Raw genomic sequence first — 27,753 nt, 5'->3', positions numbered from 1 at the left:
TACAGTTTATTTCTTTAATTATAATACAATAGCACATTTATTATACATAAAATAAGGTATATTTTTGTGTAGTTTTAAGGCTTATTTAGTAGAAAATTATGTTTTATGGGGACCTGGGAACGGATTATTCTCATTTTAATGGTTTCTTATGCTTATTTAGTAGAAAATTATGTTTTATGGGGACCTGGGAACTGATTATTCTCATTTTAATGGTTTCTTATGGGAAATAAATGTTCAGAAGACGAACTTTTCGCCTTACACACACTTTCTGGGAACCAATTATGTTCGTGAGCTGAGGTATCACTGTAGTTGTAAATATCAGGGTAGCTAGCAGATGTCAGGCAAAGACGGCGAAGACAGCGGGTCGAAAAACATCGATTTAGGCATCAAATATGGATCTGGCGAATGGATAAACTGAAGCTTTTCCACATAACGCCTTTTATGCAACGCATCTAGTGAGTTTACGGCATCCGAAAGCACCGGGTCTTCCATGAAATGCATTATAAATTGCTCGATCAATTGAGACCATTGATAATACAGACACAAAATGACGGACAATGGGGCGGAACAATACAGCGATCACGTGATTTTGTGACGTCGGTGGGTAGGGTCTATAAGGATCATGGGAGGTGTAGTTCTTCACAGGAATCATTCAGTGCGTTCAGCACCGCCCTGTGGCGGTATTATTTTTATTTCAAGAAATACAATAATATTTAACGGTCTATATATTCATTATATTATGAAACATGTTGAGGTGGTTGCAGCTTAACGTTGCATTCATAGGAACAATTGAAGAAGAATAAGTTTTCTTTAGGCCAAAACTCGGCGTGTTTAATTTCTATCGACATGCAAACTAGGGGCTCCGTTGGACAATGAAAAGTACGAGGGACACAACAACAACAACAACAAAAAAGCAAGCGGTGTGGTGTACGTGCGCGTCATGCGTCATGACGTCGTGGATGTGAGTGGCTGGAGTCGCCGTCCGATTGCTTCTCTCCAACTTCTCGATTGCTTTGGAAAAGCGGTGCTTTGAAGACAATCCACTTAGCCCCACTACGCAATGTAAACGACTGAAAGGTGTCAGATATTTTGGGACAGGAATCCGTTCAATCTCGCTACTGCTTCGAGTCGTTTGGGTGCACGTTGAAACTTCGAGGCCTGCTTTGTTAGCCTATCCTAGTTTAGCAGCTAACAAAGAGAAACAACGCGCCTCGGATAAACACGTCGCCGAGCAAGCAAACATCAAGTCCCAAAATGTCAGGTGAGTAAGTTAACTTTTGACTCGCAAATACTATACATTGCAATTCGAATTGTTTAAAGACACAAAATGTCTGATTAGTGCTGCGATCGTCACTGTTTTTGTTTGTCTCTTTCTAATTTTAATGTGATGTAGAATACTTGAATTAAAATATTCTCATGTAACAATTCTACATGTTTACCAATCGGTAAATGGAGAAACGACTTTTCAGTGACATCCGATAAAAGTTGCTGGACACAAATCTGTAAAAATACATTTACCTCGACTACGAATAGCAATCTACAATTTATCCATTTTAAAATACTGCATAGATGGCATAGAACTTAATTTAATTCGTACAAAATGGGTTTTTCCCAATCCAGTAAATGTCCAAACTGTAAGGAGAATACTCCAGATACATATTTGCATCCTATTTGGCAGTGTGAACTAGGGATGTCCCGAACCAGGTTTTTGCACCTCCGATCCGATACCGATATTGTTTTGCACTTCCGATCCGATGCCGATACCGATATTGGCCTATCTGAGCATGTATTAAAGTTTAAAGTTATTTAGCCTCCTTACTTAGTTGTCAGACTCATTTTGAAAAGGGTTTTAGTACTCTTGATAACAACTAGCCAGCTGAATTAGGTGAGTTTGAATAACACAACGGTTGGTAACAAGAAACGGACCTGTTTATTCAGTGACAAAAGAAAAACATTATAAATAACAAACAGAAATGGCATAGTCAGTCAGTAAAACGTGCAAATAATTAGGGCTGTCCCAAACGACTAATTTTCTCCCGATTAGTCAGCCGACTATTTTTACGATTAGTCGACTAATATAATATAATATCTATTTTTTATTTTTTTTTACTAATTTAGTCATGAAATTTTTGTTGAAGCTTATTAATTCACAAAAAAACTTTTTGGAACACTTAAATTCTTTATTGACGTATAAATAATAAACATAAATATCAATAATAAATAAAAAACAATGAGGTCAAATGCTGCTGGTATTAACTAGTGCAAAAAAATGTAAACGGAAACACTGTGACTTCACCTTTTCAACATGAGTCAAAACAATTCTCTTTTTGGGGTATGTCTACATTGTTCTAAATGTTAAATTTGAAGGAAGGTGAGCATGTGTACATGACGTATAAATAATAGACATAAATATCAATAATAAATCAAAAACAGTAAGATCAAATGCTGCTGGCATTAACTAGTGCAAAAAAATGTAAACTGAAACACTGTGACTTCACCTTTTCAACATGAGTCAAAAAACAATTCTTTTTTGGGGGTATGTCTACAGTGTTCTAAATGTTAAAATGAAGGAAGGTGAGCATGTCTACATGCTCAGGTGTCAAGCTTGCCCTTTTTTTTGTAACGATGTTCCCAGCAGCTGAGAAAAGACGCTCAGATGGTGTTGATGTTGCAGGCACTGCCTGGTATGATCTGGCCAGGAGAGCAAGGTTTGGGAACTTTGCTTCATTGTCTCTCCACCACTGCAGTGGGGTGAATGACTTCTTTTTATGTGACTGTTCAAAGTACATCTGTATCTCCTTTCTCAACATTACCCCCTCATGTTCTTGGCCATCATCATCGTCATTGCAGCTGTGTTCTGAGTCAGAGTCCATTAGTGTGTCCAACAGAGACTTCTTACCGTTGATTGGCACCTTTTCTCCTGGCTGATCACTGGCTGAGCTTGAGGCACCCAGCTCCTTATGTGCCTGAAGCCGTTCCCTCTGCCTTTTTCTTGCTTCGCGTGCAAGAACAAAAAGATCAGCTTGCACTTTTTGGATCTCACTCGGTGACAGGAAACTAAGCTTGCAGTACCTTTAATGAAAACAAATAAAACACAACATTAGTAAATATGTTGAAACATTTTCCAGGTTCCATGAACAAAGAGGCTAAACACTTAAAAGGGGGAAGAAAAAAAGAGCGAGAGAGAGGAAAATACGCAGATGGTAGTACTGATAATAACAAAGGGTAGATAAGGTTATATACATACAACGTAATAACACTATAAAGTCGAAGTACACAAACCTGGGGTCAAGTGCAGTAGCAAGGACACACACATTTGGACCACCCTCCTCATTGAATGTGGTTTCTCTGGTCCACCTTGAAGCTATCTGCTCTTCTGCAGCATTCTCAAAGGATCTATTCTGTGTTGATTTCTGGAGACCCCTAATTAGTCGAGGTAGTGTGGAGACTGTCACATAGCTCTCTGCACTTAGATAGGTTGTGGCTTCTTCAAAAGGTTTGAGAGCTACCTCAAGTTCCTCCAGAAGGGCCCACTGGACACCCTTCAAATCCAAGAAATGCTTTCCCCTTTTTGTGATGTCTGGGTCTGACAGGACTGCAGTCACCGGCCACTGCTGCTCCAGAAGGCGACTCACCATGTAATATGTACTATTCCAACGGGTGGAGACATCTTGAATTAGTCTGTTCTCTCTAACACCCATGGACTTTTGTTTACTCTTTAGTGTGCTGCTGGCTAGCTCACTTTTCTTGAAGTGCTCGAAAGTGACCTTGCAACCCCAATAGTCTTATTTATTTGGGAATCTTTCTTTAGGGCATGTCCTACCACCAATTGAAGTTTATGGCCAGCGCACCTGTGTGAGGCAACTCCATGCCGCCCATTAAGGATCCGCAGTGCTGCCACAATATTGGCAGCATTGTCATGAACAACAGCCAGAATATCACTACTGAAGGAGATGCCCGTCTTTTCCACTGCCTTTTCTAACCAAGAAGCAATATTTTCAGCTTCATGGCGCTCCTCCAGTGGCATGGTGGCAAGGATGTATGACATAAACCTCCATTCCTCATTAAGAAAATGGCAAGTTACGCCCAAGCACGCCTCTGTGGCGACACTTGTCCAGCAGTCAGTGGTGAGTGTGATTTTTGTGTTGGCATTTTTTATTCCAGCTCTTACTGTTTCAAGAGTAGCTTTATATTTTTCTTCGATCATGACGATGAAGTTGTGTCTGGAAGGCACCGGGTAGCCTGGGTGAAAGGTTTTAATCATTTCTCGGAATCCATCACCCTCCACAATTGCAATGGGCCTCATGTCCCGGATAATCATTTTCATAATACTTTGAGTGAGCTCAGATGCTCTTTCCGGTGTGCATGCTGCATTTTTTGGGGAGGGGAAAAACTATTCAACTTTTGTTTGTTTGAACCTGAAAATAGATAAAGCAGAAGTCAAACTGAAATATTACCACAATTATTTTGAATGAAAGACACACATAATCATAGTAACAACAATTAAATATATAGTATTAATTTTATATTATACTACTATATGTACGTATATACACAATAATACTTTATAATATAAAGTAACTAACATTAGTGCAGTCATGGATTATAGTAAGCAGGCCAGTGCTGTGTTTCCAGTATTCGACCCCCTTGAATCTTGCAACCTTTCGCCACATTTCAGGCTTCAAACATAAAGATATGAAATTTAATTTTTTTGTCAAGAATCAACAACAATTGGGACACAAACGTGAAGTGGAACAACATTTATTGGATAATTTAAACTTTTTTAACAAATAAAAAACTAAAAAGTGGGGCGTGCAATTATATTCGGCCCCTTTACTTTCAGTGCAGCAAACTCACTCCAGAAGTTCAGTGAGGATCTCTGAATGATCCAATGTTGTCCTAAATGACCGATGATGATAAATAGAATCCACCTGTGTGTAATCAAGTCTCCGTATAAATGCACCTGCTCTGTGATAGTCTCAGGGTTCTGTTTAAAGTGCAGAGAGCATTATGAACACACCAGGCAGGTCCCAGATAGTGTTGTGGAGAAGTTTAAAGCCGGATTTGGATACAAAAAGATTTCCCAAGCTTTAAACATCTCAAGGAGCACTGTGCAAGCCATCATATTGAAATGGAAGGAGCATCAGACCACTGCAAATCTACCAAGACCCGGCCATCTTTCCAAACTTTCTTCTCAAACAAGGAGAAAACTGATCAGAGATGCAGCCAAGAGGCCCATGATCACTCTGGATGAACTGCAGAGATCTACAGTTGAGGTGGGAGAGTCTGTCCATAGGACAACAATCAGTCGTACACTGCACAAATCTGGCCTTTATGGAAGAGTGGCAAGAAGAAAGCCATTTCTCAAAGATAGCCATAAAAAGTCTCGTTTAAAGTTTGCCACAAGCTACCTGGGAGACACACCAAACATGTGGAAGAAGGTGCTCTGGTCAGATGAAACCAAAATGGAACTTTTTGGCCACAATGCAAAACGATATGTTTGGCGTAAAAGCAACACAGCTCATCACCCTGAACACACCATCCCCACTGTCAAACATGGTGGTGGCAGCATCATGGTTTGGGCCTGCTTTTCTTCAGCAGGGACAGGGAAGATGGTTAAAATTGACGGGAAGATGGATGCACCCAAATACAGGAACATTCTGGAAGAAAACCTGTTGGTATCTGCACAAGACCTGAGACTGGGACGGAGATTTATCTCTCAACAGGACAATGATCCAAAACATAAAGCCAAATCTACAATGGAATGGTTCAAAAATAAACGTATCCAGGTGATAGAATGGCCAAGTCAAAGTCCAGACCTGAATCCAATCGAGAATCTGTGGAAAGAGCTGAAGACTGCTGTTCACAAACACTCTCCATCCAACCTCACTGAGCTCGAGCTGTTTTGCAAGGAAGAATGGGCAAGAATGTCAGTCTCTCGATGTGCAAAACTGATAGAAACATACCCCAAGCGACTTGCAGCTGTAATTGGAGCAAAAGGTGGCGCTACAAAGTATTAACGCAAGGGGGCCGAATAATATTGCACCCCCCACTTTTCAGTTTTTTATTTGTTAAAAAAGTTTAAATTATCCAATAAATTTTGTTCCACTTCACGATTGTGTCCCACTTGTTGTTGATTCTTGACAAAAAAATTAAAATTTTATATCTTTATGTTTGAAGCCTGAAATGTGGCGAAAGGTTGCAAGGTTCAAGGGGGCCGAATACTTTTGCAAGGCACTGTATGTGTATGTATATATATATATATATATATATATATATATATATATATTGTTTGTTTTTTTTCCCCAAGTGGGAGCTTCCATGATCCTAATAAATACAATCTGCATGCTATGCAGAGATGTCGAGAGCTACAGCTTTCGGAAGCAGCAGCATAGTAGATTAAAAACGTAAAGTACGTCAGGGAAAAAAAACTTAATGATGCACGTCGATACGATGCACATAAAGGCAGCTTCAATAAAAAAAAATCATCAGAAAGTTGTATGGACTTATGTTCCGCTAGCTTGGTGTTTCTTCTGATTTTTATGATCTTCATGTGATGTAAAGCACTTTGAATTGCTTTGTGTTGAATTGTGCTATATAAATAAATTTGCCTTGCCTTGCCTTGCCTTGCCTTCTCGTCTTCCATTATCACACCTGGGTGACGGCGCTTCAAGTGTTCGTTCATTGCCGATGTGCTACCATGGTATGCGAGCTCAGCTCGGCAAAGAGCGCACACAGTGGCACCCTCCATATTTTCATTCAAATATGGCTACTCTGGCCCGCTTTTTTGGCTATATGCTGCTTTCATCGCTTGCATGTCGAGCGTCCGCCATTGTAAAGTTTATCCGCATGTATTTTTTTTAACCCGTCATTACCCGTCGACGGTATGTTTTGCCGGTCGACACATTTACGTCATCGATGACGTCGACAATGTCGACTAGTCAGGACAGCTCTACAAATAATATTGTAAACTGTCTTAAAAAAGCGAAACACACAAACAACCTCAGTTAAAATCCCACAAAACCCCCAAGCTATTAGATGCTTTTAACATTTTAAAACAGTAAATAAAATACTTAAGTCCTCATTCTGTATCAGCAGCTTTAAACTACATTCAATTCATTTAATTTTGCGAATCAACTGTTAAAGTTGTTGAAATTGCTCCCGTTATTCCATAATTTCCCTTCTGTCTACTTTCGACATGTGAATGTTTTAAAACTGTTTTGAAGATAGATTCAAGTCAAGATTTTGCCGATTTAGGAGTATTTTAGATAAAAAGTTAATTAGGTTGGCTTGGAAGGTTCACAACAGCCTACTAGGGAAGTCTTCTGCTTTAAGATGGCGGCTGTTTACTAACGCATCTAGTTTTCAATACTTCAAAGTTGCTAACGCAGTCGAGTCTGTCGTTTTGCATCTAGTTCTATATACATATGATATCTATTATCTCCAGTAAAACGACGTTGACGTAGTTCGTAGCGGCTGTCAGCAGCAGTCAGATATTCTTGTGTTTTTTTATCCAGCTGCATGAGTTGAGCTAAAGCCGTGAGTAGAGCATTGGCATTACCCGGGTCTATGACAAGCATTATGTTTACTTTCGGGAAGCAATGCGGTCAGTTTCTCATTGCGTCCCGAAGACCGCGCTGTGTATTAGTTCCGCTTTACTTGACATATTTCATTAATCGGAATTTGGATGTTTGTGAATCGTTCTCGAATCTTCCACGGCCGAATCGCTCAAGGATGTAATGACGGCTGGGCATGTTGTACCGTGGGTCTAAGTGGTGGATGGTGCGTCTTTACTCATGAGAGATAATGGCTCGTCATCCAGAATGAATTCTTCGGCAATGACTCTTGTTAATCCCTGGGCTTTGGGACTGTCGAGTGCCAGTTTGTCACGCATAGCAAAGGTTTCTGCCAGTGTTAGTTGCGTAGGACCTTTATTTTTGTCTCCGGTTTTCTCAACATACCCCTTATATTGTTTGTAGCGGTATTTCGCTAAATGCTTGATTAGGTTGGTTTTATTAAAACTTCTTACAGCTTTACCACCACGCTTGACTTTATTGTGGCATATGTTGCACTCTGCCTTTTCGTCTTTGTCGTCCTTTAAGGTGAAATGATCCCACACAGCTGACATTTTTACCGGTAAAGTCTCTCGGTAAATTGGGAGACGGTAATGTAGTTTGTTGAAGGTGTGCCATATAATGCGGACCGGATTTTAGGGAAACCGAAGCAAAAACTGGAATGGATTATGTAAATCGGTGCGCTGGAATATGGAGGTAGATTTGTGTCTTTATTATTCAATCAAAAAAAAAGTTGCTTCAATCAAATAATAAGTTGCTTCAATCAAAATATATATTTTCAATCGAAGAAAACGTCACTTCAATCAAAAAAAATGTGTTTGAATGCAAAAATAAATTTGAAACTCAAAAAAATATATTTGAAAACTATTTTTCTTTGATTGAATTTTATTTTTTTGATTAAAGTCAAGTTTTTTTTAATTGAAACACCATTTTTGATTGAAGTCATGTAATTTTCCGTTTGGACCACATTTTGGCTAGGACATTTGTGTCTTTATCATTCAATCAAAAAATAAATTGCTTCAAACAAAAAAATATATATTTTCAAAAGAAAAATCACTTCAATCAAATTTAAAAAAAAAAAAATCAATCGTAAAAAAAAGGTTTGAATGTGAAAAAATATTTGAGACTCAGAAATTCGCATTTGAACACTTTATTTTTCATTCAAACTGTTTTCTTTGATTGAAGCAATCCTTTTTGTGTTTGAGCCATATTAGGGGTAGGACATTTGTGTCAAAATCATTCAATCGCAATAAAAGTTGCTTTAATCAAAAAACTATTTTTAATTTTTAAAAAAATCATTTGCAAAAACGTTTTTTTTTTAAATATATTTTTTATTTGAAATATATATTTTTATTGAAGTGTCACTTTTTTTGAAAAGCAAAAAGTTTTAAACTCTTTTTTTTTTTTTTTCCAAAGTGGAAAAAGTTTTGAACACACATTTATTTTTTTTTTGAAGTGGAAAAAGTTTTCAAGGCACTTTTTTTCGATTGAATCATTTTGACACAAAGATTCAACTTCAATGCTAGTTCAGGTGTGTTTGATTGGCAGGTGGCTACGCCAATTACATAAAAGTATGAAGCAAGCATAATGGCCACCAGGGCTCCATCCAGCCATCGGAGTCTGTTGGAGTCTAAGCCGAATATAGGGCACCGGTACAGGCGTGTGACATCGGCATTTCACCGGAGTACCCGCAACGGCATGTTGCCCTGTCGCGGCACACTGGTCGGACCCCGATATCACACACCAGGTGCGGAGGCCGGCTGTCGAGTGGACGGTCCGCAAATGACACGACACTCATTCAAAGTTGAAGCGACGGGGCTCCAGGCGTGGACGCCGGCGACTCGCCGGTAGTCCACTCGCTAACTGGGCAGGCTAGTGTCGGGCCACTCGCCGACCACTCTTGTACCGGCGCGTCGCGGACACTCCGGTTGGAACGAATTGCCAACTGTCACGTCAGGGCAGCGGGTGAAGTTCGCAGTGTTGAATCACATTAAGCAGCAGGGCACCGTACTCCGGTGAAATGCCGATGTCACACCCCTGTACCGGTGCCCTATAGACCCTACCCACGTGACGTCACAACTCCGCTCTCCTGAATGGTACCGCCCACTTGTCCGTCAAAACATAGTGTTAACCTGTTACGGCTACGTACATTTCTCCTATTTACGGCGTGTTTTTCTGCTCCTTAACATTAATAATCAAAATGGTGAAGGCGTGTGTGGCTATTGGTTGCACTAACAGAGAAGATGGTTTTACCGTATTCCGAGGGATCCAAAGAGGAGAGCGAAATGGACGGCTGCAATTCGACGTGAAAACTGGGCACCAAAAAATCACCACAGACTATGTAGTAGTCATTTTATATCCGGTAAGATGCATTTAAGATATACTTAGAGGGTTTTGGGCTGACAAATAACCACAATTAAGATCATTGCGAGGCTAATCGCCGACGTAGTACGACATAGTTTCAAATTCAAGATGTTTGTGACTTCCCTTTCTTCCACCATCGTTATTTTTTGAATAATATTTAGCTGGTACCAAGTGAAAGAAACTGGCCTCGTCTACGGGGCTGACAAATAACCACAATTAAGATCATTGCGAGGCTAATCGCCGACAACATACGACGTAGTACGACATAGTTTCAAATTCAAGATGTTTGTGACTTCCCTTTCTTCCACCATCGTTATTTTTTGAATAATATTTAGCTGGTACCAAGTGAAAGAAACTGGCCTCGTCTACGGGGCTGACAAATAACCACAATTAAGATCATTGCTAGGCTAATCGCCGACAACATACACGTATGTATGTAGTGAGAGTGCTATCGCTAAACCATATAAACATTAAAAGCCTTAACTCCATTGACAAACGACATGAAATACATTAGACTTGACAGTGGATGTTAGCAATAACAAAAGATTTTGAATTGAAAATTTCGTAACTCACCTTTCCAAGCACAAGATAGATTCCTGCCGAATTTTCGTGGACGAGGACCTGTTTCACCCAACCAGCAACGAAGTATTTATAAGCCTCCAAGCTCTTGAAGTTTTTCAAATTTTCGTGAGAATAGGCTGATTTTGTGTGGACAAGATAATTGTAAATATCAGCGTCGCAGATGTCAGGCAGACAGGGCGAAGACAGTGGGTCGAAAAACATCGATTTGGGCATCAAATATGGATCTGGCGACTGTATAGAACGAAGCTTTTCCACATAACGCCTTTTATGCAACACATCCAGTGAGTTTACGGCATCAGAAAGCACCGGGTCTTCCATGAAATGCATTTTAAATTCCTCGATCAATTGAAAACAATGCTAATACAGAGAAAAAAATGACGGACAAGTGGGCGGAACCACACAGCGAGCACGTGGTTTTGTGACGTCGGTGGGTAGGGTATATATTCGGCTTGGATTCCAGGAGACTCCGATGGCTGGATGGAGCCCTGGTGGCCATTATTCTTGCTTCATACTTTTATGCCATTGGCGCAATCAGCTGCCACTCAAACACACCGGAACGAGCGTTGAAGTTGAATCTTTGTGTCAAAATGATTCAATCGGAAAAAAAAGTGCCTTCAAAACTTTTCCCACTTCAAAAAAAAAAGTGTGTTCAAAACTTTTTCCACTTTGAAAAAAAAAGTTTAAAACGTTTTGCTTTTCAAAAAAAGTGATACTTCAAAAAAAAAAAAAAAAAAAATTCAAATAAAAAAATATATTTTCAAAAAAAAATATTTTTGCAAATGATTTTTTTCTTTGATTAAAAATAGTTTTTTGATTAAAGCAACTTTTATTGCGATTGAATGATTTTGACACAAATGTCCTTCCCCTAATAAGGCTCAAACACAAAAAGGATTGCTTCAATCAAAGAAAACGGTTTAAATGAAAAATAAAGTGTTCAAATGCGAATTTCTGAGTCTCAAATATTTTTCACATTCAAACCTTTTTTTCTACGATTGAATATTTTTAAAATTTTTGATTGAAGTGATTTTCTTTTCAAAATATATATATTTTTTGTTTGAAGCGACTTAATTTTTGATTGAATAATAAAGACACAAATGTCCTAGCCAAAATGTGGTCCAAACGCAAAATGACATGACTTCAATCAAAAATGGTGTTTCAATCAAAAAAAAACTTGACTTAAATTAAAAAAAAAAAATTTCAATCAAAGAAAATTAGTTTTCAAATATATTTTTTTGAGTTTCAAATTTATTTTTGCATTAAAACACTTTTTTTTTTTGATTGAAGAGACGTTTTCTTCGATTGAAAATATATATTTTGATTGAAGCAACTTTTTATTTGATTGAAGCAACTTTTTTTTGGATTGAATAATAAAGACACAAATCTACCTCCAAACTGGAAAACCCGGACCGGACTTTCAAAAAAAAAACAACTCGGAAGTCTGGATCGGAATTTTTCCGTGTCGGCCGATCTGATACCGATGTGCATTTTTTTGCCCATATCGGGTTTCGGGCTCTGGTGTGAACCTGTACAACCGGTCTGGCTGCGGGTAATGAAGGAACTCTCATCCCTTTCGAACTGCAGGATTCATTTGTCTCCAAATTTTGGTCTGGTTGGCGATAACAATGCTGTGAATATCACATGCAGTGTTGTCACAGATTACTTGACAAATTAATTCATTTACTGATTACGCCTCAAAAAAGTAATCTAGTTGCTTTACGGATTACTTCATTATCAAAGTAACTAAGTTACTTTAAAAGTAATCTATCAGTTACTTTTTACCAATTTTTCTCCCTTTTCCACCTCAACACAAGAATGACAACAGAAAAATTATTACGTAGCTGAATAAGCAGCTACGTGCTTTACGTAGTGCCATGCCATCTCCGTTAAAATCAACAATATTGAAGGCATCTTGTGTTTTAGAATTGGTTTTACAAAAAAGGAAATCCTGAATATTTTGACTCATCTCCATCAAATGATGATCAATTGAAAGATGTATAATCTAATGCTTTGTCGTAGCTCCCAGCTAAGGTAAAGTGTGTAGCAGTTTACAGCTGCATTACCCCTACGTAATAATGACTTTTTTTCCTCGTAGCAATAGTACAACTTTATTCTCGTCGTTCTTTTTTACCTAAGGCCATATCGCCCATCCCTAATCTGGATTTACGAGAGACTGCACACAACAGTGACACCCTCCTTTTATCCGTTGAATTAAGTCCACGCTTTGGCCACTGTGGTCTGCTTTTTTGGCTTTGTGCCGCTTTCCTCGCTTGCATCCCGAGCATCTGACATTCTCAACTTTCCACGCATGTATTTTATTTATTTTTGACTTGCTTTGAACCGTCGACGAGATATTGTGCTTGTCAACACATTTACTTCATCGACTATCCCAACAACTTCAAGTCTAGACGGCTCTATTACATTGGGTCGTAGTGGATGACAACAAGATACAAATAAATACAAAATCATCACAGAGGTTTACTTCTGAAGCAGTAAATTTTTGGGGGGACCTATTATGGCAAATGAAGACATAAAATTTGGCCCATGTGTGATTATAGCCTTTGTCTTACAGATGTCAGTCAAGCGCATCGTCCTGAACGCCAGGAGTCTCCTCGCATGGAGGAAGAGTCGCCATACATCAAGAAGGTGGAGGAAGAATTCATCCGCATTAAAGAGGAGCAGGAGGAGTATTTCATTAGAGTGGTGAACCCCCACATTGAGGAGCAGCAGCAACCTCATCCCCTCAAAAAGGAGGAGGAGGACCCTCCATATGTTAAAGTGGAGGTGGTGGACATCCCCATTTGGACTGATGAGCCCTTTAAGGGTGAAGATGGCGGTGTGAGTGAGCCCAGCAGAGGGACGGAGCCTCAGAATGGCAGCAACAGCAGTTCAAAAGAAGGATCCCAAGCAGACAACCTCATCGCTCGACCATCAGAGAGTGACGATTTCACATCACACTCCGTGTTCTGTGAGTATCACATTACACAGCTTGAGGGGAGTGCCGGGCTCTGTCTGAAGAAGAAGCCAGAACTGTCATTTGTTGGCATTCGTTCAATCCGTTTAGTCTTTATGCGATAGTGTGTACAATCCTTGTTGTTTTACGAAATATGACTGATTCATTTTGACATCGACACATCAGCGCGTGTTTAAGGTGCAACACTGTTGTAAACTTTAGAAACGGAAGCGCATGTAATCGTCTGCAAAACAAGCATGTGCACCATGATTGTGTGAAAGACGAATACATGACAGAAAACACTCATGTGGCTTGAGTTTCTGTTCTGAGACCCCCAATTCAACCATATTTAAAAAATGTCAACATGTATGTGTAATACATCATTGGAAAATTTAAGATACAGGATCAATTTTTTTCTGAGCAGGAGGGAATTTTTGACACCCTAAAAGTTGGTCAAATCATGTAAGCTAAAAATCGAGTTTCTCATTTTAAAAACAAGTTTTGGACATCCGTACAAGTACATATTAAATAACAAACACTTCAAGTCACATTTTGCAACAGAAAATTCATTAAAATAAAAAAAGGGGAGATAATTAGGTAATTTTGGTGCAGGGGAAGTTTTTTTTTTTTAAATCAGGGAAACAAAATCAACAACTACATCTTGAAGAGAAGTCCCCCCTTTTTGTAATTTCATAGTTAGCAGGAGTAAGGACTACCCATCTGTAGTAATCAGGTGGCCCATCTCGGATGATTCCAACGTCTTCATCACTGCCGTATGTATTGAGGCTTCTTGAGGTAATGCACCAAGAAGCCATTGTCATCATCATGCATTTCATTGTTTCCTCTCGCAAAATTGATACTTGGGGGCTGAAACTGTCTGCCGTCCATGTCCCACCAGACTGACGTTATTCCAAACTGCCGCCTAACATAATTTTTTTGCAGTCTTTGTCGTTTTGTAGCCCATCTTCCAGCAATTGAGCATTTTGTACTCAGGAAGTATTCAAGGGTAAGGTTTACAAACGCTCCCATGTGTAAAACGAGTTGCAGAAATGTCTCGTCTGTACTGTTTGCCTCCATGGTTTACAAAAAATTGCGGTATATAAACATGTGCCGGGTACCGGCTTGAAGGCATAACGCGGTATGAAAGCGTCACAGTTTCAAAATCACTAAGACTTTCCGTCATACCATTCCTCCAGTATTAGCTATTCTTTGTGTCCCAAAAATGCAGGGAGAAATTCCTCGCAGCTGCAGGTAGGGCTCACCCCTCCCCTCCCACTCCGGTTGTTGCTCAGCGTGTCAGCTGGGCTACATGATGGCTGCAGGAGGTGAAACACTCCAACGTTTTCCCTCATCGAAGAAAACAAAGTTACTGGTATGGGTTTGGTTAGGTTTGTAGCTTTGACCTAGCGAGAGACGTTTCGGTAGCTTTACAATCGAAGGCTTCAAATGTGCCAATCATCGTTTAATTTGTTTCACACCAGTCTGTTGCAATTTATTCAAGTGAGAGGCTGTTGTCAGGCACTCAGTGAAGCCTTTAATAAAGACAAGCATTTTTTCTTTGTTATTCTTGTTTAAAATAATTCAAATTATGAATCGGGGTGGGAACCTCTTGCTCCCTCATTAAACGATACTATTTACGATGTAAAGCTCACGATAACGATGATCTCACGAAATGGCGATACAACAACTATTGATGCATTGTTCAGGAAATCGTTCTACAAAACAACTAATAAACATGAAAAAAAGCTATTCTCATCCTCGGCTGTGTGTTTATCACTGGTAGACGTCATCCATTTGAACTGGGAGTGTGAACGAATGTTCATTCGCTGCCATCCCTCACACTTTAAACTGATCAGACATCTAGAGCAATCAATGGCAACCAATTAGCTTAATTTGGGGGCATTTTAGGTCAATTGTTGTTCATTTTGGGGCCTTTTTGACTCACTTCCTGTTTATTCTTCCACTTTAAGTGGATTGAGAGTAGACATGTCCCGATCCGATATTTGGATCGGATTAACGCCGATATGGGCAAAAAAATGAACATCGGTATCAGATCGGCCTACACGGAAAAATTCCGATCCAGACTTCCGATCCAGTTTTTTTTTAAAGTCCAGTCCAGGTTTTCCAGCGCACGGATTTACATAATCCATTCCAGTTTTTGCTTCGGTTTCCTTAAAATCCGGTCCGCATTATACGGCACACCTTCAACACACTACATTACCGTCTCCCAATTTACCGAGAGACTTTATCGGTAAAAATGTCAGCTGTGTGGGATCATTTCACCTTAAAGGACGACAAAGACGAGGCAGAGTGCAACATATGCCACAATCAAGTCAAGCGTGGTGGTAAAGCTGTAAGAAGTTTTAATAAAACCAACCTAATCAAGCATTGAGCGAAATACCACCACAAACAATATCAGGAGTATGTTAAGACAACTGAAGATCAAAAGAAAGGTCCTACGTAACTAACACTGGCAGAAACTTTTGCTATGCGTGACAAACTGGCACTTGACAGTCCCAAAGCCCAAGGAATACTAAGAGTCATTGCCGAAGAATTCATTCTGGATGACGAGCCATTATCTCTGCTGAGTAAAGACGCACCATCCAACGCTTAGAACCACGGTACAACATGCCCAGCCGTCATTACATCCTTGAGCGATTTGGCCGTGGAAGATTCGAGAACGATTCACAAACATCCAAATTCTGATTATTGAAATATGTCAAGTAAAGCGGAACTAATACACAGCTCGGTCTTTGGGACGCAATGAGAAACGCACCGCATTGCGTCCCGAGAGTAAACATCATGCTTTTCATAGACCCGGGTAATGCCAATGCTCAACTCACGGCTTTAGCTCAACTAATGCCACTGGATTAAAAAAAAAAACACAAGAATACTTGACTGCTGCTGACAGCCGCTACAAAATACGTCAACATCGTTTTACTGAAGATAATAGATATCATATGTATATAGAACTAGATGCAAACGTACAAGACTCGACGGCGTTAGAAACATTGAAGTATGGAAAACTAGATGCGTTAGTAAACAGCCGCCATCTTAAAGTAGGAGACTTCCCTAGTAGGCTTTTGTAAACCTTCCAAGCGAACCTAATTAACTTTTTATCTAAAATACTCCTAAATCGGCAAAATCTTGACTTGAATATCTTCAAAACAGTTTTAAAACTTTCACATGTCGAAAGTAGACAGAAAGGAAATTATGGAATAACGGGAGGAATTTTAACAACTTTAACAGTTGATTCGCAAAATTAAATATATTGAATGTAGTTTAAAGCTGCTGATACAGAATGGGGACTTGAGTATTTTATTTACTGTTTTAAAATGTTAACTTGATACTGAAATAGTCGTTTATCTAAACCTGAGAGACTTTTTATACAATTATTGTAACTAATGCACGAAACATTAAAAACATCTAATAGCTTGGGGGGTTTGTGGGATTTTCCTCTGAGGTTGTTTGTGTTTTGCTTTTTCAAGACAGTTTACAATGTTATTTGCACGTTTTACTGACTGACAATGCCATTTCTGTTTGTTATTTATTATGTTTTGTGTTTGTCACTGAATAAAGAGGTCAGTTTCTTGTTACCAACCGTTGTGTTATTCAAACTCACCTAATTCAGCTGGCTAGTTGTTATCAAGAGTACTAAAACCCTTTTCAACATGAGTCTGACAACTAAGTAAGGAGGCTAAATAACTTTAAACTTTAATACATGCTCAGATAGGCCGGTATCGGTATCGGCCAGTATCGTTATCGGATCGGAAGTGCAAAACAATATCAGTATCGGATCGGAAGTGCAAAAACCTGGATCGGGACATCCCTATTAAAAAGGTTTTGTGTTTCTGTTCGTGGAGTAAGGCTGTGGAATAAGTTAGATGAGGGGCTCAAGCAATGTCCAAGCATGACCCAGTTTAGGAAGTGGTACAAACACATGGTTTTCACAGGGTAGAGGGAAGAGGAAGGGTTTTAATATAGGGGTTTTTCACATACAGTATCTGTTATTGGCTGCTACTTTTTATTTCATTTATTTTTATTTTATCTTGCATCTTATGTATATGGTTGGATTATTTCTTTGTTGATATGAGGCCTAATTATATAGGGCGGACTGATATTATTGAGGAATAGAAAAGGGGGGTAGGTTCTAATAAGCAAATGCTTCATCCTACTCCTTTTTGGACACAATGAATAAATTCTAATATTTATTATTATTATTGTCTTAAATATTGTTGCTGTTGTTTGTCTGATTTTTTGGTTTTATTTTGTTTGTTTGTTTATTTTATTTTTCTCATGTCCAAAATAAAGCATTCTCATTCATTCTCAAAAAATATTGAAATACAAGCATTTTAATGACATATTCAATCATTGAATATTTGCTCATCTGGACCTCCATACAAAGCCGTCGAGTCACACATGAGAGGAGTAACCCTCCAGCACCTCTGTGTTTAGAGTGAAATAAAATGAGTTCTTTTCTTCATCCCAAATTGTTGCGACATGTTTTGGTCTTCAATTATATTTTGAAGGTCTAAAAAAGCATTCAATTTGACTTTTAAAATAGTGCAAGAACCCTGCAACAGGGTTAGGCTTGGGCTCTTTTATGCTTTTATTCCTTTTTAATTTATTTTATGAGACTGTTTTTGTTGATGTCTTCCTGATTTTGATATAATGTCAAGCACTTTAAATTTATTTGTGTTGGATTGGATGACAACAAAACACGAATAAACAAAAAAATGGGCGAGGAGGAATTTTCTCCAACAGAAAACAACTTTGGGGACACAAGTTTACAAATGAAGAAATAAGATTTGTTTGCCATCTTGCAGATCAATGTGTCAGCCAAGCCCATCGTCTTGAGCACCAGGAGTCTTCTTGCGTCAAGGCGGAGGAGGAAGAGTCGCCATACATCAAGGAGGAGGAAGAGTCCGTTCCCATTAAAGGTCATCCCAGGCATTTTTTTTTTCTTAAAATGAGAAAGGAATCCTTCTCATAAGTACGAAAATGTCTTTCAGTCTAATACAGTGGATTTGCTTTCTTAGTATCCGTGCAATTGACTAGTGAACCGACGTAAGGTTTGCGCCATGGCATTGACTTGACTGTTGTTTGCAGATAGAAAGATTTCTTTCTATGTAAACAAATTTGCTTTGTTTGAAGTAATTACATGAGGTAGATATATTACGCGCAATTACAAGTGTGGAACAGACACACTGAGTAGCGCAAACAACCACACCAAATCAAATGGACCATTTATTCATAGGGATGTGACAGTTAAAGGTATGTGAAATTTCTGATTCGTAGATTATTTGCGATTATTTGCTGAAACGAGTACTCGAGCAACTCGAGTAACTCGAGTTTAAAAACTGATCCGAGTAATTTTATTCACCTCGAGTAATCGTTTATTTTGACAGCTCTAAGCATCACGTTTTGCTTGGACTACTTTTAATGCGGGACAACGCGCTGTCACGTGCGGAGAGGAAGAAGGGGGGGGGGGGGGGGGGGAACTTACTGCAGCCGACAGCCGCCACAAACAACGCCGACGTTGCTAAATACTAGCCCGCACAATGCTACATTGGTAACAGCGTCTGATGCGTCTCATAGAGATCACATGTATGTTGAACTAGATGCAAATGACAGACTCGGCCGTGTCTTGGCAGCGTTTGTAAACAGCCGCCATCTTAAAGCAGTACAGTGCTAAGCGCTAATAAAGGGCGCTAAGCGCTAATAAATAAGATTAACGTTACTGTCGCTACTACCTCACATAACGTTAGCCCTGCGGAGGGCTAGGTTTCAATTAATTATGACCACTGTCGATGCGTGGCTAACGTGTCTTACATACAGGCTTTAACATAACAGCATTGTGGAGTGATGAGGGTGTAAAATAAAAACTTAATCATGCTAACTATAAATTTTAGCTCAGTAGTCATTGCTGGATAAAACACCAAGTAGCACTGGTCCCTAATGTGCTCCAATACAGCCTGTATCATACATTTATTTTGAACACTGCAAAAACTCAAAATCCTATCAGGACTTACAGTTTAGACTAACTTAAAACTTAACTAGAACTTAAAAATGGCTTGACACAAAGAGAAATTCAATTGAAACACGTGGGGGAAAAAATCCTAACTTTTAAGTGATGTGTGTTATCAAGCGTAACGGCATTTTTAGGTAAGATATATATATATATATATATTTTTTTTTTTTAAAATAAGATCTAAACGTTTTTTGAGTGAAAGCAGTGAATTAGTCTTTTTTTTAAAATTCTAGTTACATCTGAGATGCAATTGTTGGCTGTTTTCAACAATATACATCGAAAATAAAGACATTGATTGACTGAAAATGGTTCAAGATTAGATGAAATGTCTTGTTTTCTCATGTATATGTATAATTGCTCTTCACCTAAAAATATATTTGTTTTATCCGATTACTCGATTAATCGATAGAATTTTCAGTCGATTACTCGATTACTAAAATATTGGATAGCTGCAGCCCTACTACAAGCCCACGTTGCTACAAATTACACCCGCATAATGCTACGGTAGATATCACATGTATATAGAACTAGATGCGAAATGACAGACTTGGTGGCGTTAGCAAACCGTTGCCATCTTAAAGCAGTAGACTTCTCAGGAAGGCTCTGTTGTAGCGAACCTAATTAACTTTTTATTGAAAATACTCCTAAATCGGCAAAATCTTGACGAGAATATATCTTTAAATGATGAAGCAATTTTAAAGCTTTCACATGTCGAAAGTAGACAGAAAGGAACTAATGCAATAACGGGAGCAATTTTAACAACTTTAATGGTTAATTGACAACATTAAATTAATTAAATGTAGTTTAAAGCTGCTGATACAGAATGGGGACTTGAGTATTTTATTTACTGTTTTGAACAGTTAACTTGATACTTAAATAGTAGTTTTTTTAAGCCCGAGAGGACTTTTGTACTATTTTTGTAACTAATGTACGAAACAATAAAAGCAGCTAATAGCTGGGCTGCAGGGAGGCGTTGTGCATGAATAATCGATTTATAATAGAATCGTATTCTCTGAATCGTAATCGAATCGTGAAGTGCCCAAAGATTCCCACCTCTAGTGAAAATATATCAAAATGGCGATATATTGTGATAACTTTGTAGCCCAAAAGGTTATCGATATGCTCTCACCAAGAATCGAAATATCGCTTTGATGATGATGAAGCTTTTTATTTCAAGCATGCAAAAGAAATAGAAATACAATATAACTCAAAATAATTATTTGCGCTCGACAGAGACTGGAAGAAGGAAAAACTAATTTCATCCCACCCCTGAGCTCATCGTCCAGCAGTCTTATTTCGTGGGATACTCCTGTCCTTTGACTTTAAATCCACACAATGAATAGACAGGAAAGAAAGAAACAACAAGAAGACGAAAACAACTAAACCGATAGACAACCAAGTAGACCAACAGAGTTGGCTCATGAATAATAGTTCTCAATATATATAAACCAATTCTCCAAGAACAGCATAAAAAATTGTCAATAAATGTCATTACATTGTGACCAGACCATTATACAACAATTTTGGATATTTTGACAGTGCTTGAAGTGTTTGTCTATTTTTCTTTCATAGTATTGGTCAGGCTCCTGGGCCGGAATTCCTGCAGCTAATTCTGATCCAATATTTACACACAAAAAAAAACTATAGACAAGTTTCCTGAACGAAATATGGGCGACGCCATCTTGGACAGTGTCTGCCTCAAACTTCCGGTTTAGGAAAAAAAACCTCATCAGTTGCAGTTGAAGTTAGCAAAGTGTTGATGAAGTTAAAACTGCGAAATCAAGTCAGGAACCAACGGAATCTCCAAAAATGGATTCTGCACGACGTAGATGGGAGGTAGATGAGATTGGATGATTGTTCTTATCACTTCGTTGATCATTCATGGACAAACTTATGACAACAATTATAACATTGGACACCAAATTTTCGGTCGCATCTCTATGCGAAACAATGTCTCTTGTGTCTCTTCTTCACTTTTGTTTTTTGATGAATATTATATATACTAATTAATATATACCATATTTTCTAATTAATATATATTATATATACTCATCTTCTCCAAGTTTTGCACAAAGAAAAGATGAAACGGTGGTGGTCCATAAAATATATCGGTTTTCTTGTGTCTTGCAGGTTTCAGAAAATATCTTGGTGCTGAGCTACAATCTCCTGGTGTAACAGAGGATGTTGAGCTCCCCCAAATCAAACAGGAGGAGGTGACAGAGCCCTGTCAACAGAAGCAACTTCCAATCAAAAAGGAGGAGGAGGAGCTGCCATATGGTAAAGAGGAGGAGGAGCATATCACCAGGTGGACTGGTGATCCCTTGAAGAGTGAAGACGGTCAGAGTGAGGCCGGCAGAGGGGCGGAGACTCCAAGCGGCAGCAGCTCAACAGAAGGATTGCAAGCAGACATTTTCATCGCTATATCAGACACAGATGCCGACACGTCACACTCACCTTACAATGATGATGGTCATAAAACATCTCACAGTGACGACAAACTCTGCAAATGCTCTCAATGTGGGAAAACCTTTGCTAATAAGTATACTTGTCGAATGCATATAAGGAGCCACACTGGTGAAAAGCCTTTTGCCTGCTCAATTTGTGAGAAAAGATTCAGGCACAAAACCCACTTGATATCCCACGAAAGAACCCACACTGGCGAAAAACCTTATGCCTGCTCAGTTTGTGGTCAAAGATTCGCTCAAAAGCAAAACTTACAAAGTCACGAAAGAACCCACACTGGTGAAAAACCTTTTTCCTGCTTAGTTTGTGATCAACGATTCAGTCACAAGAGCATCTTAAAACGACACACAAGAGCCCACACTGGCGAAAAACCTTTTTCCTGCTCAGTTTGTGATCAAGGATTCTCTCGAAAGCAACACTTACAAAGTCACGAAAGAACCCACACTGGTGAAAAACCTTTTCCCTGCTCAGTTTGTGGTCAAAGATTCAGTGACAAGGGATCCTTAAAACGACACACAAGAACCCACACTGGCGAAAATCCTTTTTCCTGCTCAATTTGTGGTCAAGGATTCTCTCAAAAGCAACTCTTACAAAGTCACGAAAGAACCCACACTGGCGAAAAACCTTTTGCCTGCCCGGTTTGTGGTCAAAGATTCAGTGACAAGAGCAACTTAAAACGACACACAAGAGCCCACACTGGCGAAAAACCTTTTTCCTGCTCAGTTTGTGATCAAGGATTCTCCCGAAAGCAACATTTACAGATTCACAAAAGAACCCACACTGGCGAAAAACCTTTTCCCTGTTCAGTTTGTGGTCAAAGATTCGCTCACAAGTCATACTTGAAAGAACACACAAGAACCCACACTGGCGAAAAACCTTTTTCCTGCTCAGTTTGTGGACAAAGATTTAGTTGCAAGAGGACCTTAAAACGACACACAAGAACCCACACTGGCGAAAACCCTTCTTCCCGCTCAGTTTGTGGTCAAAGATTCGCTCAAAAGCAAGAGTGTCCAAACTTTTTGCAAAGGGGGCCAGAGTTGGTGTGGTAAAAATGTGGGGGGCCGACCTTGGCTGACGTCGTTTACGTAGAACAATATATTTAAGCAAATTTTAGCCAGCCATTCAGTGTGGCACATTTGCTTTATTATTTTTTTTAATGAATAATTTCAACAATCTGGCAACTAGCCTTTGTGGCGTTCTCTTTCGACTCTCGGGCATTTGCGAAATACTGCTGCTGTGAAATCAAACTAGCTTCAAGTTGCTTCAATTTCTCGCTGCGTATCTTCCCTTCCATCTTGTCGTACATGTCAGATAGTCTTGTTTGGTATTATCGCCTAACATTGAAATCTTTAAAAACAGCAACGGTCTCTTTGCAAATGAGGCAGACACAGTTGTTGCGTATTTTAGTGAAGAAATAGTCCAATTTCCACCTGTCCTTGAAGCGTCGGCCGTCACAGTCAACTTTCTTTTTTTTGTTGATTTTCGCTATTTTAGAAAATGGAAGTAATGGGTCACATGGGGTAGTGTTGCTTAGCCCTTAAATACCCGCAACATGAAGCAATTATCAGAGAATCCCAAAATTTGAAAAATAAGGTCCTAATGAAACCTTTTTCTCAAATTTGTAAAAAGAAAAGTCAAAATGAATATGTGTAATAAGCAGTTTTGTTAATCTTACTGAAAAAAAGTAATTAATTATAGTTACAAATTACTTCTCCCAAAAAGTAATTGCGTTAGTAACTCAATTACCTGAATGTAAGAGTAATTAGTTACTTTACAAAGTAATTGGTGATAATTACTTTGTTTTTCCTCAAAAATAAAAAAAACAACAAAAAAAACCATTGGCCACACTATGTGAAGTTTTTTGTGAAGGTTTTTGGTACAATTGGGCCGAGCCTAATTCTTTACCCTAATTTACCCTTTACCCTGAATCAACTGTTAAAAGTTGTTAAAATTGCTCCCATTATTGCATTAGTTCCCTTCTCTCTACTTTCGACATATGAAAGTTTTAAAACTGTTTCATCATTTAAAGATAGATTCAAGTCAAGATTTTGCCGATTTAGAAGTATTTTAGATAAAAAGTTACTTAGGTTCGCTAGGAAGGTTCACTACAGCAGAGCCGTCCTAAAAAGTCTACTGGTTTAAGATGGCGGCTGTTTACTAACGCATCTAGTGCCGTGTCTGTCATTTTGCATCTAGTTATATCTATATACAGTATATGTGATTTCTACCATATCTACCATAACATGCGGGCGTAGTTTGTACTAGCTATCGGCTACAACATGTATTATTGGAGCTACCTAGCATCGCGTTTGCTCGGCGTCACAACTTTCTTGCCCCCTCCCTACTCCTGCTCTGCTATGTCGTCTCGGTGAGTCCGTCTCCCTCAGACTTTTCAACCAATATAGTAACGCATAGTAACGCATGCCTTTCCGTCCTCAGTAACAGTAACGGCGTTGCCAAGATGAGAAAAGTAATTAATTAGATTACCCACTACTGAAAAAAATAACGCCGTTAGTAACGCCGTTATATTGTAACGCCGTTATTAACAACACTGGTAATAAGCGCTCTAATATCTATAACCCATGCTAAATCATGTTTTTTTCTCATGGAAACTGCAGATGCATGAGTTGACTTGCATCCATCATTTTTTTTCCCCAAAAAGAAATGTCAAAATTCTAAATTAGTCTCAAAATCCTTAAATTTTAGGTGTATCAAATGTGATACATTAGGCAATAAAGGGTTAAAGTGCTGCTGCCTTTTAGTGGGTAAATGAGGAGCAGCATTTCGTGTGTAAGCTACTTAATATGCTGGCCAATTTATTAAGTCTGTGTGCAGGCCAGACATTATTGATTTTATGGCAGAGGCTAGGGGCCGGATGAAATTTGACCACGGGCCGCATTTGGCCCCCGGGCCGGACTTTGGACATGTCTGCTCAAAAGCAATACTTGCAAGCACACACAAGACTTCACACTGGCGAGAAACCTTTTTCCTGTTCAGTTTGTGGTCAAAGATTTGCTCAGAGGGATCGGATGAAGAGACACGTGTGTGTTGGTGTGAAAAGCAGTGGCCAATGACTTTTGCCTGTCAACCATGCTAGCTCCATCAGATTATGCACGCAGGTTAGGTTAGGGTTGGAGGTTACGTTCGTATTCGTGGTGCACTTTATTTTTGTGATTGCATTTTTGTTTGGCCTTTGCAATTTTGTGTTTTTTATTATTTCTTGCCATCTACGTCTTTCCCTTGGTTCTCTCGCCGATTGGCATTATTTATATTTTAATCTCCCATTCAAACTACACTTTTCACATAACTACACTTTTCACATTTAATATTTGAAACCGCAGACCCCAAATTCCAAAAATTCAAAATTATTCATAAATATTGTCATTAAATAAATGTGAAAATTTAGAATGCATTGTTCAATATTGCAAAAATAATTTGAAAAAAATACTGGCTCAGAAATTAGTTTTTTTGTGTGGGGGTAAATGCAAATATAATTTTCTTTTTATTTCGACTCGTGATTGACAGAGTATGAGGGCCAAATAAAGAAAAATGAAGAAAAACAAAGCACTATGGCAGTAAAGTCGTGTTCTTACAACAAGAATTTTTTTTAAATTCCTGTAGCAAGTTTTGGTATCTAATTTTCTTCTTCTTTTTTTTTTTTTTAAAAATATCTAAATAAATAAAACACTCGGAATCATTTCTGTATTTAACTTTGCAGATTATATGTTTTGTGATGAAAATGTTGTCTGTTCATAACATGGTCACCACCACCTGACACCTACAGGGGTCGCATTGAATAAGGCGCTATTGGAATGGAAAAGTTCACAGTTGCCATGGTTTTTTTTGTAATAAGTCAAGCATGCTGATAACCAAATGGCACAGGCCATCTTCTTCACATTCTTTTTCATTCACTCACAAGCGTGTTTGTTGTGGTGCATCGCAAAGACTGATGGAAGGTTGAAGATACTCTAATAACCTTACACTTACATATATATTTTTTGCAGGAAATCCTAATCTATATTGTGTTCATGACATTTAATTCAGATAAAATGTTTTACCAACTCATGACCTTAAACTACTGCTGACAATAATTTGTGTTAATTTTGTTTCAGAATATGCATCTGAAATCAAGATTTAAAAAACCAAGAGGAATTTCTGAGACTGGGAGAGCAAATTGGGAAGAAAAATCCCAACCCTCTTTTTCAACCCAAACAGCCATTAGAGAAACAGACATTGGCCAAGGGCAGGACGCCAAAACAAATGACACAGTTTGGGTTTTGGGTGAAGTTTATTCAGCTACATTGGCCTTACATAATAATACTTTTCTTCTCGTAGTAATTGTACGACTTTTTTTTTCTTGTAGTAACAGTACGGCTTGAATCACGCAGTCCTTTTTTCCCCTCGTTATTTGGCCCTAATACTCAGTCGTACTAATATTCCGTCGAGTTTGACAACATCCTTGCTAGTAATTATTTAGAAATGGACATCCTTTGAACATGAGAATGTGTCTGTGCAGACTTAATATTAACAGACGTGACTTTACTTTTCAATTGTTGTTATTGCTGGGCTCCACCTGGCCTTTTATTTTTTGTTTTCGCGTATTCATTTTGGTGTCATCAGCCCCCCCTCAAATTTACAAAGCCTGCATACTTACCTCATTGTCACATTGAAGAAATGTCAAGAACGAAGGGGGGAAAAAAAGACTGCTAATCCCCATTGGCACCACTCCACTCTTGAGTATGATCAAGACAAGACCTCTTGTTACACTGACATTTTGTATATTGAAACAGGAAAGCGGTAAAGGTTTTGTTACGCCCCCCCCCCCCCCCCCCCCTTAAAAATTAAGCATAATTCATGGACTTTGTGCTCCTTAAAGATACTTTTTAAGAATTTTTAGAATTCATGCATAATTATCTTGGTGAGCCTTTGAGCTCAGTATCATGGGGTCCTAGAAGACTTCAAACTAGTAATTTTATCTCCCCCCAGTGTAACAATACATAACTGACGTAACACGACATTAGAGATTAAATTTATGTTGGATGGTTGGATGAACCAGGCAACCTAGTTATTCTACTTATTTAAAAAAACTTAGTATTTTTCTGTTTGTTGTGCAGTGGAACTAAATGCCTCTCATCCCTTTTTATTGTTATTTTTTGGGATAATTTGCCTTATTTGGGTGGACCCGCGGTTAGTATTGCTATGTCGTCAGTAGACCAATTGTTAATGTTAATTTATTGTATTGAGAATAGTTCTGAAATTTTGCACTGGTAGGAGAATAAAGTCTCCTTGTTTGAAACATGTTTTTCCATTTCTGGAAAATGTTCACAATAAAGGCTGTTTCAACACACATACTTGGACTCGTAAGAATCTTATAATTATAAATCTTTATTTATATTTGTTGTATCAAAGCCCAATTCTTGACAAAGACATCACCCGTTGACCAAATTGAGAAGTGATTAGTAATACATATACATTTTGAGAGCGCCATCTTTTTCACCTGATTCCGATGCTCTGTTTAAAACAAAATGATCATGGAGAGCTCTAGTTACATGTAAGTTCATAAAACCTCTGCAGAGATGACAGTATTTCTGCAGAAATAGTCCAACATCAAATTGTTGCTTTAAAAGTTGTGGATTAATTCAATTCCCATGAAAAAGCATTTATATATGATCAATTGAAGGAAAAGCGAGTCGATTTTCCTTTTTACAGGTTAATTCTTTTAACGAACAGGAGACGACGACACACAAATCCGGAGTGGGAAAGGGAGTCTGCCGAGGTGTCTCGAGTAG

At 38.6% G+C, this 27,753-nt stretch overlaps 1 protein-coding gene across 1 annotated transcript; it reads left to right on the top strand.

The window, feature by feature from the left end:
• Positions 1-967: 967 nt before the first annotated feature.
• Positions 968-27,488, top strand: LOC130927855 (gastrula zinc finger protein XlCGF57.1-like). Its single transcript, XM_057853948.1, has 4 exons — positions 968-1,261; positions 13,090-13,485; positions 18,297-18,410; positions 21,632-27,488. The coding sequence occupies exons 1-4, from the start codon at positions 1,255-1,257 to the stop codon at positions 23,011-23,013; spliced, it is 1,899 nt and encodes a 632-aa protein (XP_057709931.1). The 5' UTR covers positions 968-1,254; the 3' UTR covers positions 23,014-27,488.
• Positions 27,489-27,753: the final 265 nt, after the last annotated feature.

This window comes from Corythoichthys intestinalis, chromosome 13 (assembly GCF_030265065.1).
Source record: "Corythoichthys intestinalis isolate RoL2023-P3 chromosome 13, ASM3026506v1, whole genome shotgun sequence".
NCBI classification, from domain to species: domain Eukaryota; kingdom Metazoa; phylum Chordata; class Actinopteri; order Syngnathiformes; family Syngnathidae; genus Corythoichthys; species Corythoichthys intestinalis.
This window is presented reverse-complemented; position numbering and strand designations above follow the sequence as displayed.

Coding starts and splice junctions, on each gene's coding strand:
- LOC130927855 (XM_057853948.1), top strand. Junction 13,486..18,296: donor CACATCACACTCCGTGTTCT/GTGAGTATCACA, acceptor GCCATCTTGCAG/ATCAATGTGTCAGCCAAGCC. Junction 18,411..21,631: donor AGAGTCCGTTCCCATTAAAG/GTCATCCCAGGC, acceptor TGTGTCTTGCAG/GTTTCAGAAAATATCTTGGT.